Source organism: Pleurodeles waltl, chromosome 10, assembly GCF_031143425.1.
Source record: "Pleurodeles waltl isolate 20211129_DDA chromosome 10, aPleWal1.hap1.20221129, whole genome shotgun sequence".
NCBI classification, from domain to species: Eukaryota; Metazoa; Chordata; class Amphibia; order Caudata; family Salamandridae; genus Pleurodeles; species Pleurodeles waltl.
In genome coordinates, this window is record NC_090449.1 from 7,258,209 (window position 1) to 7,275,931 (window position 17,723).

At 47.0% G+C, this 17,723-nt stretch overlaps 1 protein-coding gene across 10 annotated transcripts in view; it reads right to left on the bottom strand.

Annotated features, from left to right (window-relative positions):
• The window catches only part of HUWE1 (HECT, UBA and WWE domain containing E3 ubiquitin protein ligase 1), a 1,403,674-nt gene that overhangs the window by 154,727 nt on the left and 1,231,224 nt on the right, over positions 1 to 17,723 (bottom strand). For all 10 annotated transcript variants that reach the window (XM_069209338.1, XM_069209335.1, XM_069209339.1 and 7 more), the window contains one exon: positions 2,209 to 2,324. In XM_069209338.1, the coding sequence (XP_069065439.1) occupies positions 2,209 to 2,324 (116 nt within the window). The remainder of the gene's footprint in view (positions 1 to 2,208; positions 2,325 to 17,723) is intronic.

Below are 17,723 nucleotides of genomic sequence, written 5' to 3' on the forward strand. Positions count from 1 at the left end.
AAACAGATTCCGGCCACCCTTTTGTATGCTACAGAATGAACAGAGATCTCTAAATGGGATTTCCTTGATAAGTTAGAAAGACAGATTCTAAGACCCCTGTCTTTTTGTAACAACTCTGCCTCAGTGGCAGCTCTAAGGCCTGAATTTGGTGTTAAGAATGCCTTTGTACAGGGCCTTGCGGTGGTCCGGAAGGCTTACTGCCTAGCCCATAGTATGGAATCTACCCTAAAACATTTAGCTTTCACCGAAATCTTCAGCAGATTAAGAGAAAAATCCAAGTTTTTTTTTTTTTTTAAAGAAACTATTAGCTTGCTGTGCAATTGCTGGAGCTTGACACTGACCTTATCCCATCGACACTGCCCACTGTTTTTAAAAAGACCTTGAAAGAGGCGACATGGCCCAAAGGTTTTTCCCTGGGTTTTGAAACCTGTCTTTTAAAGAGGAGACTCGTTATATTAACCAAATCAGTGATTTATAAACATTCTCAGCCATCCCTTGCCTGGAATCTCCCACATGGAGTGAGGCGCTTTTTAATTCTATTGAGATAAGATACAGCGCCACCTAGAGAACTAACCTCAAAATGGGATGAACATCTGTTATCTTTGCCAATTGGGGACGCAGATTCTTAAGCATGTATTATTTGTTTGTTCTGCTTTAGCTACATTCAGGAACAAATGGCTGAAACCCTTCTATTTGAATTTTAATATTCTTAATGCCCAAGAGGCCTTGGAATTTTTGTATAATTCACCTAATGAAATATTTTGTTTTAGGATTTTAAACATTTTCAAGTCATTTTTAAACCCTTTACTGAGTTTTCTTGGTATTGGAGATGAATTTAAGTGAACTACATTAGTATTTTAGAGGCATTTTGTACGCAATAAGGAAGAGGGGTCTTCTACTGAGTAGCAGAGCATGATAATGCTTTGTAATACATGTCTGACGGGCAGAGGGCTGGTTGTTTCGTATCTTACAGATCACCTTTTATTCTGGATTTTATGTATGTGCTTTGTATTTGTCCTAATGGAAGCCAATATTACTATACGTTGAGGAATGTAATAAGTGTGGCCTCTCCACTGGTACTCTTTTAGGAAGTACGTTTTAAAGAGTAGAGTGATTAAGTTTAATTTATTTTCATACAGAAGCTAAATCTTCTGGTATAATGCACTTTATAAATCTATAGTACTGTTTGAGATTGATTGTGGACTATAAGTTTAATGGGAAGTATTGTGAATGTATCACATTTTACAGATAACGTGATATTATCCAGTTTTCTATAGGAATTTAATGTTTGTCGTATGATTTTTTATGTATTATCTATGCACGTAGACCTCCTCGGAGTTCCAATTCATGAAATAAATCAAATTGAAATTGATGGCCACTGGAAGTCAGCCTGATATTGATGTGTCAAGGGAGCTGAGAGCATCTGATAAGGTAATCCATTTGTGTGCAAGGCATGTGATTCCTAGAGAGAGTGGAGGGAAGACAGCAGCGAAGGAAGGTAAACAGTCTGAAGGTAGCAGATAAACAAGATTAAAAGAAGCAGTGGTCAACAAGTTGGATGTGTGTGAAAATGCCGTTTGTTGTGTGGAGGAGGCAGAAACCAGACTAGAGGGAATGAAGCAGGATGCTAGAAGACAGAGCGCAATATGGTTGAAGAACAGACTTAACTATCCTGGAGAAAATGGTGAGTTGGGACACTGGGCGATAACTGGAGAGAAAATAAGGGATGAGTGTTTACATTTTTATTTTTTTTGGTAATAAAGGAGCACCGTGAAAGATTTCAAACATGCTGAGCAGTGGCAGGATGTGAAGAAATATCTGAAATGAGGCCAGACAAAAGAATGCTGGAAGAGAGGCTTTCTGGACTGGCTGCTAAATCGATCAAAGGGTGCTAAAGGTGGTGTGCCCTTCTTTGGATGAGTTCAGTGGGTGATTTTGTGAGAAAGTGTTAAATTGTAGATGAAAGAGGCAAGGTTTTTGTGGTGGTGTAAGAGTGGAGTTGAGACATCAGGTAGTTGGAGGGTTTTGTAATGTATTGATATCTTGCAAGTATACTGCAAAATCATTAGCAGATAAAAATAGGGCAGTAATTAGTTAGCATGGTGGCGAGAAGGGACCCATTACAGACAATACTGTAATGTTTATGGAATGCACTACTGAGCCCTGAACCTCAGCTGAAGTATATCTCCAAACAATGCCATGACTCACCTCTACAGAAAGCTGCAGTTGCTTTTCTGTTAATCCAGAGACAGCTGTCTTATCAGTGGTGCTGCTGGAGGTACAGTCACTGGCTTTAGCAGGGGATTTGCAGCTTTTGGCAACAGCTATTTCAAGAAAAAGATGTGCTTCACTTTAGGACAGCAGAAATAGCTAACAAGGAGCAATTCCTAATTTAAACACATTTTGGGCATGCAGCCCATTCATTAGGACGTCATTCTGTGATCAACAAACAAAGCACAACACATACTTAAAACCATAAACCTAGCTACCAAATGGACAAACCTCATGAACATACACGAAGGCTGATCTCAAGCTGTAAAAAAAGGGAATCCTCAGGAAGAGCAACAATACACAACTGCTATGTAAAGTGAAGAAAAAGGGACCGAAGGGCAATGAGTGGGGCTGGATGGCTAACAGGGAGAGACAGGAGTGGAAGAAGGTTGGCTGAGCAGAATTGCTATCAGTGGCACCACTCAAAGACCATTTTCACAATTTCTTTAACACCCACCCCAACACAAAAGTGCACCTTTCATCACAGTGAAAACATTACATACTTACCAGAGAAATGTAGCTAAACCCTCGAGACAAGAATAAGGGAATGTTAGTTGTAATTCTAGTACTGCATCATTGATACCCTCGTTTAAATCAAACAGTATATTCCTGCCCACATGCAGGACCCTTGAACACTTCTTCTGAACGTAATTCAACCTTAGTCGGATGAAGGCACCTCAAAGTTCACATCTGGTGATGTGCCCATGAAGAGAAAAAGAGGCTAGCTTGTAATGCATTTTTCTAATGTTAAAAACTTCCTCTATAGGTTTAAGACTATATTGCACCATTAAGGATACTACGACATAGAACCAAAAAAGTGTGGGAACAAATTTGTGGGTGCCAACATATATCAGAATGAACATTCCCAAGATGCATTAGTTTCATGGATGGATGCTTCTGCAGTTTCATTACATGACCATTTCTAAAGCATTCCTCCCAGAGGTAGGCTGAGAATATCAATTAAGCTGTGTAAGCCAAGAAAGAATGAAACTTTGCCCTAGTAAATCGTGCAGTCTCTCTTCCATACTTTTCCAAACAATAGGTTTTGGTGATAGGATGCAAACAAGAATAGTTAGATACATCATGATACCCTGAAGCAAGGCTGCTATAGCAATCTACCAAGCCCCTTGTACATTGGGTATGGAAACCTTCTGAAAGTGTCCTGCTTGTCAACCTGTGTAATATATCTTATAGTGTAAGATCTTCATCTAAAAGAACAAGATGCTTTAGCTTCAGTAACGCTCTTTCTGTTAATACTATCTAATGCTGGCAGATTCCTCAGCTGTACAATATCCCCAAGCGCCAGACTGGGTCCAGAAGATTTTTTTAGCACAGCCCCAGCTCACCAGTGGAAGCATTATGCAGCTCCGCACAGACTCTGCTCCATCCCAGAAGAGACGGTTGGAGCCTCAGATAGGTGCCATCCAAGTGCACTGATGTCCTTTCTGTACAGCGTCCGCTCCCTCAGGTGCGGTGCTTAAAGATCAACTGTTCACACCAGTGTGAAGATCTCTAATGTAGGACCTTATTAGATATGGGAGGTGAGGTAACTGATCAGATAGAGTATCCACTAGAATAAGCATTATTGAAGGTAAGTAACTTGCACTGCTGATGGATACATCTAATAGCAGATTCCTCATCTTTAGATTAGATCCCAAAACAGTACCCCCACCAGTGGTGGGTCTATGGAATGACTCGGACTGAACAGTCCAGCAGGATCAAATGCCATTCGCGTGAGACCGGGCTCTCAAGGCAGTAGTGCTCTGTGAAAGTGTGCACTGATCCCAACTTTGCAGCATAAATATATCCATGACCAGCATTTTGAATTCCAGTGCGCGTGGTAACAGTATAGGCCCTGGATGAATGGGCCCTGAATCCTTCAGAAGGCTGCTTCTTTGCCAGCACACAGCAAGTTTTGATATAGAGGACTATCCAACTGGATAAGGTCCTCTTCCGCACTAACTCGCCTTTCTCTGGCCCAGAAAATGCCACAAATAACTTTCTCCACCAGATGGTTTTTGGTATGATTGATGTAAAAGCGGACTGTCCTTTTGGGGGTATAAACAATGGAGCCTCTCCTCTTTCGAGGGGTGAGAACGTCAGAACAGTGAGGGAGTAGCAGACATGAAAGTATTCACAAATTTCGGTAGAAAGGCTGTTTTAGTACTCAGCACCAAGTTGTCCTGATAGAAGATGGTGTAGGGAACAAGGTCTGAAAAAGAACGAAGCTGAGGTAACGATGAGAAAGACCGTCTTCAGGATCAGGAGACACAGGGAACAGCTGTGCTACGGCTTTAAAGGTGTACACATAAGCAAAGCACTGAGGTATCACAAAAGGCCCAGTACCTAATACATGGACCAAACCTTTGAGACAATACATCACAACAGGAGTAGGAAGCTGGCTCTCTGCGTGGTGCACAAACATGAAGTACACTGCAGAGTCCAGAGGATCCCCAGTTGGTATTGCAGAGGCAAAAGTAGATATGACTAATGCGCTATTTGTGGTAGTGTGGGCGAGCAGCTAGGTTTATCAGAGGAGGAATGTAAAGCACTCACAATACCACAGTAGTCAGACAGCAAGTCACTCACAAGAAAGAACCACACAAGTGTTGCAAAAATAAAGGATTCTTTATTACAACACTAACTACTAGGCTAGCATTTGTATATCTCCCCTTGGAGATAGCTACAACAATATATACACCACATAATCAGTAATAGCATCAAATGTACGGGTCCTACAGGTGGCCAAACCATAAAGTAAGTGGAATGCGAAACGGTGAACCCAACCAAAGTAAGTGTGGTAGTTAGCTAGGTGCTGGGGAAAGACTAAAACACTAAATGTAGGAAGTTGGCTCTGTATGTGCTATTTCAAAGTAAGGAATAGCATGCACAGAGTCCAAGGGTTCCCCTTAGAGGTAAAATAGTGGTAAAAAGAGATAATACTAATGCTCTATTTTGTGGTAGTGTGGTCGAGCAGTAGGCTTATCCAAGGAGTAGTGTTAAGCATTTGTTGTACATACACATAGACAATAAATGAGGTACACACACTCAGAGACAAATCCAGCCAATAGGTTTTGTATAGAAAAATATCTTTTCTTAGTTTATTTTAAGAACCACAGGTTCAAATTTAACATGTAATATCTTGTTTGAAAGGTATTGCAGGTAAGTACATTAGGAACTCTGAATCATTTCAATTGCATGTATACTTTTCAAGTTATTCACAAATAGCTATTTTAAAAGTGGACACTTCGTGCAATTTTCACAGTTCCTGGGGGAGGTAAGTTTTTGTTAGTTTTACCAGGTAAGTAAGACACTTACAGGGTTCAGTTCTTGGTCCAAGGTAGCCCACCGTTGGGGGTTCAGAGCAACCACAAAGTCACCACACCAGCAGCTCAGGGCCGGTTAGGTGCAGAGTTCAAAGTGGTGCCCAAAACGCATAGGCTAGAATGGAGAGAAGGGGGTGCCCCGGTTCCGGTCTGCTTGCAGGTAAGTACCCGCGTCTTCGGAGGGCAGACCAGGGGGGTTTTGTAGGGCACCGGGGGGGACACAAGCCCACACAGAAATTTCACCCTCAGCAGCGCGGGGGCGGCCGGGTGCAGTGTAGAAACAAGCGTCGGGTTTGCAATGTTAGTCTATGAGAGATCAACGGATCTCTTCAGCGCTGCAGGCAGGCAAGGGGGGGCTTCCTCGGGGAAACCTCCACTTGGGCAAGGGAGAGGGACTCCTGGGGGTCACTTCTCTAGTGAAAGTCCGGTCCTTCAGGTCCTGGGGGCTGCGGGTGCAGGGTCTTTTCCAGGCGTCGGGACTTAGGTTTCAGAGAGTCGCGGTCAGGGGAAGCCTCGGGATTCCCTCTGCAGGCGGCGCTGTGGGGGCTCAGGGGGGACAGGTTTTGGTACTCACAGTCGTAGAGTAGTCCGGGGGTCCTCCCTGAGGTGTTGGTTCTCCACCAGCCGAGTCGGGGTCGCCGGGTGCAGTGTTGCAAGTCTCACGCTTCTTGCGGGGAGTTGCAGGGTTCTTTAAAGCTGCTTCTTGAAACAAAGTTGCAGTCTTTTTGGAGCAGGTCCGCTGTCCTCGGGAGTTTCTTGTCGCCGTCGAAGCAGGGCAGTCCTCAGAGGATTCAGAGGTCGCTGGTCCCTTTGGAAGGCGTCGCTGGAGCAGAGTTCTTTGGAAGGCAGGAGACAGGCCGGTGAGTTTCTGGAGCACAGGCAGTTGTTGTCTTCTGGTCTTCCTCTGCAGGGGTTTTCAGCTGGGCAGTCCTTCTTGTTGTTGCAGGAATCTAATTTTCTAGGGTTCAGGGTAGCCCTTAAATACTAAATTTAAGGGCGTGTTTAGGTCTGGGGGGTTAGTAGCCAATGGCTACTAGCCCTGAGGGTGGGTACACCCTCTTTGTGCCTCCTCCCAAGGGGAGGGGGTCACATTCCTATCCCTATTGGGGGAATCCTCCTTCTACAAGATGGAGGATTTCTAAAAGTCAGAGTCACCTCAGCTCAGGACACCTTAGGGGCTGTCCTGACTGGCCAGTGACTCCTCCTTGTTTTTCTCATTATCTCTCCTGGACTTGCCGCCAAAAGTGGGGGCTGGGTCCAGGAGGCGGGCATCTCCACTAGCTGGAGTGCCCTGGGGCATTGTAACACGAAGCTTGAGCCTTTGAAGCTCACTGCTAGGTGTTACAGTTCCTGCAGGGGGGAGGTGTGAAGCACCTCCACCCAGAGCAGGCTTTGTTTCTGTCCTCAGAGAGCACAAAGGCTCTCACCGCATGAGGTCAGACACTCGTCTCTCAGCAGCAGGCTGGCACAGACCAGTCAGTCCTGCACTGAACAATTGGGTAAAATACAGGGGGTATCTCTAAGATGCCCTCTGTGTGCATTTTTTAATAAATCCAACACTGGCATCAGTGTGGGTTTATTATTCTGAGAAGTTTGATACTAAACTTCCCAGTATTCAGTGTAGCCATTATGGAGCTGTGGAGTTTGTTTTTGACAGACTCTCAGCCCATATACTCTTATGGCTACCCTGCACTTACAATGTCTAAGGTTTTGCTTAGACACTGTAGGGGCATAGTGCTCATGCACATATGCCCTCACCTGTGGTATAGTGCACCCTGCCTTAGGGCTGTAAGGCCTACTAGAGGGGTGACTTACCTATGCCACAGGCAGTGGGAGGTTGGCATGGCACCCTGAGGGGAGTGCCATGTCGACTTAGTCATTTTCTCCCCATCAGCACACACAAGCTGGCAAGCAGTGTGTCTGTGCCGAGTGAGGGGTCCCTAGGGTGGCATAAGACATGCTGCAGCCCTTAGAGACCTTCCCTGGCATCAGGGCCCTTGGTACCAGGGGTACCAGTTACAAGGGACTTACCTAGGTGCCAGGGTTGTGCCAATTGTGGAAACAATGGTACATTTTAGGTGAAAGAACACTGGTGCTGGGGCCTGGTTAGCAGGGTCCCAGCGCACTTCTCAGTCAAGTCAGCATCAGTATCGGGCAAAAAGTGGGGGGTATCTGCAACAGGGAGCCATTTCTTTACACTAAAGGTAAGTACAGCAAGTGCCCCCAGCGACTGGGTGCAGAGTGGTTACCTACCTGGTCGTCCTATAGACTAACAGGGCAATTGGAGAGCATCCCCACCCAAGGATACCCAGAAGACCGGAGTACCTACACCAGGGGACCCAGATGTATAGGGGTGAAAGGACGCTGAAACCCTATTTGAAGTCAATGGAGGCCTCTATTGTACAGCTGCTGTCATGACCCATGGACAAGACCAGTGCAACCCAAGAACTGATTCTGGAAGTGGAAGACCTGAAAAGGAACGGGACAGAGTCCAGCACTCTCTAGGGAGTCCAAGTGGTGCAGGTGGCAATTCCCACCCTCCTAGAGGTGAAGTTCCTGCAGGTTGGTGAAGGAAGAAGTCCAGCTGCGGGTTTCAGGAGCTGCAAAATACCCTAGTAATCACCTATGAGCTGTCCCCATTTCAGTTGCCAGATTGCAGGAGGGTCAGTGGTCAGCAAGGCCACCAACAAGCACTGGCAAATGCAAGCAGATGCTGAAGATGAATTTGCAAGGTTCTGGGGACTAGCCTAGTCCAGGAGACTCTCCCATTGAGGAGGAGTCAGGGCTGGCCCTCAGCTCACAGGGAGGCCAGCAAAAGCTGTTGGAGCCGCCATGAGTGACCCACAGACAACGGACCGGAGTCACAAGGAGGCCTCAGCAGCACAACAAAACCGATGTCCCACAATGCTGGAGCTGCAGAAAGGCAGATCTTCGAGTTGCAGAGTAATGGAGGCTGGGGCTTCTTGATGCTTTAAGCTCTCCTGGTGGAAGAGTAGACAAGCCTTGGCAAGAGAGAGGGTCTTGGTGAACAGGGGTTCCAGTCCAGTGGTAGAGTTAGGGTTCCACCGTCTCCCAGGTTGGTCAGAAGACAAGCAGGACCCACAGGAGGCGACAGAACCGCCACCTGAGATGCAGAGCCATTTGATGTCCGTGGGACAGCAGACCCCACCAGCCAGTCGACGTCCCGAGGTGTCTGTGGATGCAGGGGAGTGACTCCTTCACTCCAAGGGAGATTCCTTCCTGCTTCAAAGTGCAAACAGAGTCCTTGTGACCCTGGAGGATGCACAGGTTTGAATGTTGCAGAATTCTTGCAGGAGCCGGAGAAACAATGTTGCAGGGGTAGACTTCCCACCAGAAGCAGACTTGTTTCGGTTCAAAAGCAGACAAACAGTAGTTCCAGAGGCCTGGGGCAAACAATGTCTTGCAGAGAGTTCCTTGTAGAGGTCTTCCTTGACGAATCTGGGAGCCCACCCTCAGGGGAGCCATTAAATAACCCAAAAAGGAGGGATGGGGAAAAACCCGTCACTCTCAATCAGAGGGGGTCAAAGACACAATCTACCTGGCTTAACCATACAGATGCTCTCAGGGGCCTCTATACATCTTGTTCCCAACATGGCAGAATACACCTGTCACCTGGCAGAGCTCTGTGCTAGGCACTTACAGGGGTACACCAGTATGCCAAATATGGGGTGTAAAGGGTACAAAAGCAACCAAATTTGGAGAAGAGTGTAGGAAAGTACCCTCTTTTTGGCATGGTTACCCCCACCTTTTGCCTGCTGTCAGTATCTTTTGACTGTGTTCACTGGGATCCTGCTAACCAGGACCCCAGTGGGTGTGCTATTTCTCTAAATGTGGTTGACTGGGACTTAGCACACCCCACAATTAGCATACTGGTGCACTCATATAAGTCCCTAGTATATGGTACCTAGGTACCCAGGACATTGGGGCACCAGGGGTTTCCCATGGGCTGCAGCATGTATTATGCCATCCATGGGAGCACATGCAAAATGTGTCTGCAGGCCTGCCATTGCAGCCTGCGTGAAAAGGTGCATTCACCTTAACTACAGGTCACTAAGTCACCCCTTCAGGCTCTGTGTAGCCAGACTCCAGCTCTCTTCCCTGCAAAGCACAGTCACTTCCCTGCTGCTCCAGGGATGTGAGACTCCTCTCAGGTGTGCTGAGTGGGCCTCCCAGCCACTCCTGTGCCTGATGCCTGTGAGTTGCCTGTGGGGGCTGCATCCTCGTCTTCAGTCTAACCTCACTGCTGAGGGTCACCTGGGATTCCCCTCCTTGGGTTGGGTTCCTTTGGACCTTGCAGGTCCCCGGCAGCTCTGCAACTCTTCATCTGCGACTTTTGCCTTTGCCAAGGCTTGTTGGTGGTTTTTCCACACCACTGACTGACTGCAACTCTTCTTCTGTTGTAGGACATCATCTGCATCCCCTCTGGAACTCTTCTGCTCCAGTGCTGCACTGTCTGGTACCCTTTTGGAGTTGGTACTGCAACTCCAGAAGGGTGAATACTGGCTCCTGGCCCAACTGAACGCTTCAGCTCAAACTGGACTTGGTCCCCTTCATTTGCAGGTCCTCTTAGGTCAGGATCCATCTTTGGTTTCTTCCAGTCTTGCTTGGGTCTTGCACAGTCCTTTTCCAAAGTTTACCTGTGGGTTTGGGGAAAACCAGGACTTACTTCTCTCCTGGTTGCTTTGGGGGGGGGGGGGGAAGAGATGGGGGGGGGGGGGGGGTTGGGGAAGGAACCCTGGTACTTGACTTTTGGGGTTCCTAGCTCCTCCAGCTCCCCTCTAAAGATTCCACTCCCTTGGGTGGGGAGCTGCCTTTTGCATTCCACTTACTTAGTATATGGTTTGGTCTCCCCCTAGGGTCTCAATTTTTTAAAATTATTTTACTGTTAACTATTGCTTTCTAATGTGAATATAATAGCTGGTTTACTCACCTACTAGTGGAGTATTGTGTATACAGTATCCTACAGCTTGTGGGAATACCAGCCCAAAAGGCATGCTGTGTTCACGGACTGCAACGCAAGGCTTGCGGAAGAAAACATCTTCCCAAGTGTGTGCAACCTTTTGGATTCCCAGTCTGGGGAATGGAACGTGCCATGAGAGGTAGAAGCTTGGACCACAAAGCTCTGAGGGGTGGGGTGTTTGTAAGGAAATGCCTTCCTTGACATGGTTACCACCCTGACTTTTTGCCTTTTGTTGATGCCAGTTATGATTGAAAGTGTGCTGGGACCCTGCTAACCAGGCCCTAGCACCAGTGTTCTTTCCCTAAAATGTACATTTGTTCCCAAAATTGGCACAGCTCTGGCACACAGCTAAGCCCCTTGTAAATGGTACCCCTGGTACCAAGGGCCCTGTTGGCAGGGAAGGCCTCTAAGGGCTGCAGCATGTCTTATGCCACCCTGGCGACCGCCCACCCATCACATGCACACTGCCTCACAGCTTGTGTGTGTGCGGGTGAGGAGAAAATGATTAAGTCGACATGGCACTCCCCTCAGAGTGCCATGCCCACCTCTCACTCCCTGTGGCATAGGTAAGTCACCCCTCTAGCAGGCCTTACAGCCCTAAGGCAGGGTGCACTATACCACAGGTGAGGGCATAGCTGCATGAGCAATATGCCCCTACAGTGTCTAAGTCCATTGTTAGACATTGTAAGTACAGTGTGGCCATATTAAGTATATGGTCTGGGACTGTCAAAAACAAACTCCACGGTTCCATAATGGCTACACTGAATACTGGGAAGTTTGGTATCAAACTTCTCAGAAGAATAAACCCACACTGATGCCAGTGTTGAATTTATTTTTAAAAAATGCACACAGAGGGCATCTTAGAGATGCCCCCTGTATTTTACCCAATTGTTCAGTGCAGGACTGACTGGTCTGTGCCAGCCTGCTGCTGAGAGACTAGTTTCTGACCTCACGGGGTGCGGGCCTTTGTGCCCTCTGAGGCCAGAAACAAACCCTGCCCTGGTGGAGGTGCTTCACACCTCCCCCCTGCAGGAACTGTAACACCTATCAGTGAGCCTCAAAGGCTCAGGCTTTGTGTTACAATGTCCCAGGGCACTCCAACTAGAGGTGACCCCTGCCTTTAGAAATCCTCCATCTTGGTTTTGGAGGAATCCCCCAATAGGAATAGGGATGTGCCCCCCTCCCCTCAGGGAGGAGGGGCAAAGAGGGTGTAGCCACCCTCAAGGACAGTAAGCCATTGGCTACTGCCCTCCCAGACCTAAACACACCCCTAAATTCAGTATTTAGGGGCACCTCAGAACCTGGGAAACTAGATTCCTGCAACCTGAAGAAACAAGAAAGACTGCTGACCTACAAGCCTGCAGAGAAGGAGGAAGACAGCTGCTTTGGCCCCAGCCCTACCGGCCTGTCTCCAACTTCAAAAACCTGCAACCAGCAAAGCATCCGACAGGGACCAGCGACCTCTGAAGCCTCAGAGGACTGCCCTGGACTAAAGGACCAAGAAACTCCCGTGAACAGCGGCCCTGTTCAAAACCAGCTACTTCTTTGCAACAAAGAAGCAACCTCCAAAGACTGCACTTTTCCCGCCGGAAGCGTGAGACCTCTCACTCTGCACCCGACGCCCCCGGCTCGAGATTCAGAGAACCAACACCTCAGGGAGGAGACCCCGGCGACTGCAAGCCCGTGAGTAACCAGAGACGACCCCCCCTCCCCTCCAGCCCCCACAGCGACGCCTGCAGAGAGAATCCAGAGGCTCCCCCTGACCGCGACTGCCTGTAACAAGGGACCCGACGCCTGGAACCACTGCACCCGCAGGTACAAAGGGGAGGGGCTTCTTGGGTAGTCACCACCTGGGCTAGGCAGAGGATCGCCTGGGGGTCATTCCTGCACTGAGGTTCGGTTCCTTCAGGTCCTGGGGGCTGCGGGTGCAGTGCTGGTTCCAGGCGTCGGGTCCTTGTTACAGGTAGTCTGGGTCAGTGGGAGCCTCTGGATTCTCTCTGCAGGCGTCGCTGTGGGGGTTCAGGGGGGTCGTCTCGGGCTACTCACGGGCCCGCAGTCGCTGGGGAGTCCTCCCTGGGGTGTTTGTTCTCTGGATCTTGAGCCGGGGGCGTCGGGTGCAGAGTGGGAAGTCTCACGCTTCCGGCAGGAAACAAGAGTTCTTTTAAAAGTGGCTTCTTTGTTGCAAAGAAGTTGCTGGTGTTGAGCAGGTGACTCATCCTTGTTTCTCTCATTATCTCCTCCAGCCTTGCCGCCAAAAGTGGGGGCAGTGGCCGGGCGAGCATCTCCACTAGCTAGGATGCCCCAGGTGTTAGTTCCTGCAGGGGGAGGTGAGAAGCACCTCCACCCAGTACAGGCTTTGTTCCTGGCCACAGAGTGATAAAGGCACTCTCCGCATGTGTCCAGAAACTCGTCTGGTTGTGGAAGGCTGGCAGAAATTGGTCAGCCTAGCACTAGGAGTTGGACTGGTATTCAGGGGGCATCACTAAGATGCCCTCTGGGTGCATTTTACAATAAATCCCACACTGGCATCAGTGTGCATTTATTGTGCTGAGAAGTTTGCTATCAAACTTCCCAGATTTCAGTGTAGCCATTATGGAACTGTGAAGTTCGTGTTTGACAAACTCCCAGACCATATACTTTTTATGGCTACCCTGCACTTACAATGTCTAAGTATTTTGTGTGCATGGCATCCTGAGGGGGATGCCATGTCGAATGCCTTTTTCTCCCCACCAACAGGGAGCCATTTTCTTACAGTGTTGCATTAAGTACCTTGGGTCCCCAGGTGCGGGTGATGGCAGTAGGCAATTGTCCTGTTCACAGGTGTCCCTATGCTGGGTTTGGAACACGTACATCTAGTAAGACATCCGTGAAGACATAATTGAACGGAAGCAGGGGTTTTGAGGAGGAAGCTTCTGGTTACAGCAAATATGTTGAGACAATGGGGATGGCACCGTCTGTGGACAGCGCAGAGAGCATCTGTCGAGATGGTACGACTAGCACCTGTCCAAATCCTGGACTGGATCCCTGGGAGCCCCTTGGAGCACAGGCCGGAGCCACCAGCGCAGAACCCAAATTGGCCACCTGGGACTCAGCAGAGCCCGAAAACGCTCCAGCAGGATTGGGCTGCCAAAAAATTAGGCGCATGGTCTCATAGAACTCTGGGAGTTGGGCAGGGTGTCTTGTCCGGATCCCGGAAACTCAAGGAGGGGTGGAGTTGGCCCAGGCACAGGTTCTGCAGAACGAGGCCTAGTGCGTCAACACGCTCTCTTCTGGTCATCCTGCAGACGAGAAGAAATCTGAGAGCGCTTCAACTTCTTAGTTTTTGTTTCTTGTGCCTGGACTTACCCAATCGTCCCAAGGACTTGGAATGGGACGATTACTACTTCAGACTCTGCAACCAATCCCGAATCGTTACTCTCGAATGGGACCTTGACTTGTGGAGTTGAGCGTCGGGCCGTCATCAGCGTCAGGGACCACTTCCTCAAAGCTTTCGGATGCATGACCTGGAACTAGAGAGCACGACTTCAGGTCATACCCGCACTCTAGAAACCAAAGACATGAGGTGCAGATCCATCACAGACAGATTGTTACCATGAACCGGAGGGCTTGAATCATATCTTCCTAGAAGACATCCCTCAATGCACCAGGAGTAAAACTCAAAAAATACTTAGCCAAAAAATCGAAAAAAGCCAGTCAAAAACTGACTGAGGGGTAGCTCTCTTTGAATCAGTGATTAGCTACCACATAAAGAAAAGAACTGACAATGCATCTGGGTGGCACCTACATAGGATCCACGTCGTCATACCTGCCGCGGATGATGCAGAGCCGATCAACGCCACTAAACGGGGCGCAGGGGTACTGCTCACGAAAATCTTCCAGATCTAGTCAGGCACCTGGGAGAATTCAAAGGTAAGGAATCTGCAGCTAGAAGTCCCCATCAGAAGCCTATGTTAGTTTTGTGCTCCGAGGGTAATTGCTGTGAAATGGCACCCATGATATCTATTCAGATTCTGAATAATTGTGAATTTTCCCAAAAATTTTTTTTTTTGCTGAAGAGACTTGGTTTGTGCATCTTCTCAGAGGTGCAGACTGGTTGAAAACCACTGCAAATCTTCTGACACCTACATCAGATTGAACCTCCTACATGCTTCCAAGACAGTCTCCTTTGCAAGAAAACATGCATTATAGCATGATGGTGGGGAGTAGGTGGTTCGAGGGCTGTGTGTGTATCACCACTGACACCTCTGACAAAACCTACTAGAATAAGGTCCTTGAGAAAATGCATTTTCATACCTGCATTTTTCTTGCTGATCTATCGGTTTTATCTGTTCTGTACTTTCTTTTAATCCTGCAGCTCTGATGCATTTATCTACATCCAAAGGTGGAACATAATTACAAGAGAGTCTTCCTGAAGAGTTAAGGGTGACCCTCATAACTTTAAACATTTAAGAAAAATTACTTACAATGCAAGATGATGTACTTCAAATAACAAAAATGAAAGCTTCAACTCCTGTTGAAAAAAAAAAAAAAAAATGTTACTTACCTGCAATCCTAGTTCTCTTCCAGGGGAATCCTCAAAGTCATAAGCATGAATATTCTCACCCACGTGCAGGGACCCGGGAGCACATATTAAATATATATATGGAAAATGTCACTTACCCAGTGTACATCTGTTCGTGGCATTAGTCGCTGCAGATTCACATGCTGTGCACATCCCGCCATCTGGTGTTGGGCTCGGAGTGTTACAAGTTGTTTTTCTTCGAAGAAGTCTTTTCGAGTCACGAGACCGAGGGACTCCTCCCATTTCGACTCCATTGCGCATGGGCGTCGACTCCATCTTAGATTGTTTTCCCCGCAGAGGGTGAGGTAGGAGTTGTGTATGCTAGTAATAGTGCCCATGCAATGGAGTGAATGCGTATGTACATAATAAAGTTTCAAGTAATCTATTTACAAATGTACAAATGTTTAAGATCTACTTCTAAACGGCTACAGGCTCCCGGGGAGGTGGGTGGGTGCATGTGAATCTGCAGCGACAAATGCCACGAACAGATGTACACTGGGTAAGTGACATTTTCCGTTCAATGGCATGTGTAGCTGCAGATACACATGCTGTGCATAGACTAGTAAGCAGTTATCTGCCCAAAAGCGGTGGTTCAGCCTGTAGGAGTTGAAGTAGTTTGAAATAATGTTCTTAGTACAGCTTGACCTACTGTTGCTTGTTGTGCAGTTAGCACATCTACACAGTAGTGCTTGGTAAATGTATGAGGCGTAGACCATGTTGCTGCCTTACATATTTCGTTCATTGGAATATTTCCTAGAAAGGCCATGGTAGCACCTTTCTTTCTGGTTGAGTGTGACTTTGGTGTAATAGGCAGTTCTCTTTTAGCTTTAAGATAGCAGGTTTGAATGCACCTAACTATCCATCGAGCAATGCCTTGTTTTGAAATTGGATTTCCTGTATGAGGTTTTTGAAAGGCGATAAATAGTTGTTTTGTCTTTCGAATTAGTTTTGTTCTGTCAATGTAGTACATTAGTGCTCTTTTGATGTCTAATGTATGTAGTGCTCTTTCAGCTACAGAATCTGGCTGTGGGAAGAACACTGGTAATTCTACCGTTTGATTCAAGTGGAACGGTGAGATTACTTTTGGTAAAAATTTGGGATTTGTTCGTAGAACAACTTTATTTTTGTGTATTTGAATAAATGGTTCTTGAATGGTAAACGCTTGAATTTCACTCACTCTTCTTAGAGATGTGATGGCAATTAAAAATGCAACTTTCCACGTTAAGTATTGCATTTCACAAGAGTGCATGGGCTCAAAAGGTGGGCCCATGAGTCGTGTTAAGACAATGTTGAGGTTCCATGAAGGAACTGGTGGCGTTCTTGGTGGTATAATTCTATTTAGGCCTTCCATAAACGCTTTTATGACTGGTATCCTAAATAATGAAGTTGAGTGCGTAATTTACAGGTAAGCTGAAATTGCAGCCAGATGTATTTTTATGGAAGAGAAAGCTAGTTTTGCTTTTTGCAAATGTAGTAAGTATCCTACTATATCTTTTGTAGATGCGTGTAAGGGTTGAATTTGATTATTATGGCAGTAATAGACAAATCTTTTCCATTTATTTGCATAGCAGTGTCTAGTGGTAGGCTTTCTAGCCTGTTTTAGGACCTCCATACATTCTTGTGTGAGGTCTAAGTGTCCGAATTCTAGGATTTCAGGAGCCAAATTGCTAGATTCAGCGATGCTGGATTTGGATGCCTGATCTGTTGTTTGTGTTGTGTTAACAGATCTGGTCTGTTTGGTAGTTTGACATGAGGTACTACTGACAGGTCTAGTAGTGTTGTGTACCAAGGTTGCCTTGCCCATGTTGGTGCTATTAGTATGAGTTTGAGTTTGTTTTGACTCAACTTGTTTACTAGATATGGAAGGAGTGGGAGAGGGGGAAAAGCGTAAGCAAATATCCCTGACCAGTTCATCCATAGCGCATTGCCCTGAGACTGATGTTGTGGGTACCTGGATGCGAAGTTTTGGCATTTTGAGTTTTCCTTCGTTGCAAATAGATCTATTTGTGGTGTTCCCCAAATTTGGAAGTAAGTGTTCAGTATTTGGGGGTGAATTTCCCATTCGTGGGTTTGTTGGTGATCTCGAGAGAGATTGTCTGCCAACTGGTTCTGAATCCCTAGAATAAATTGTGCTATTAGGCGAATGTGGTTGTGAATCGCCCAATGCCATATTTTTTGTGTTAGGAGGCACAACTGTGTCGAGTGTGTCCCTCCTTGTTTGTTTAGATAATACATTGTTGTCATGTTGTCTGTTTTGACAAGAATGTATTTTTGGGTTATTATGGGTTGAAAAGCTTTCAGCGCCAGAAATACTGCTAACAGTTCTAAGTGATTTATGTGAAACTGCCTCTGATGTATGTCCCATTGTCCTTGGATGCTGTGTTGATTGAGGTGTGCTCCCCACCCTATCATGGAAGCATCCGTCGTTATGACGTATTGTGGCACTGGGTCTTGGAAAGGCCACCCTTGGTTTAAATTTGTACTGTTCCACCATAGAAGCGAGATGTAGGTTTGGCGGTCTATCAACACCAGATCTAGAAGTTGACCCTGTGCTTGTGACCATTGTGATGCTAGGCACTGTTGT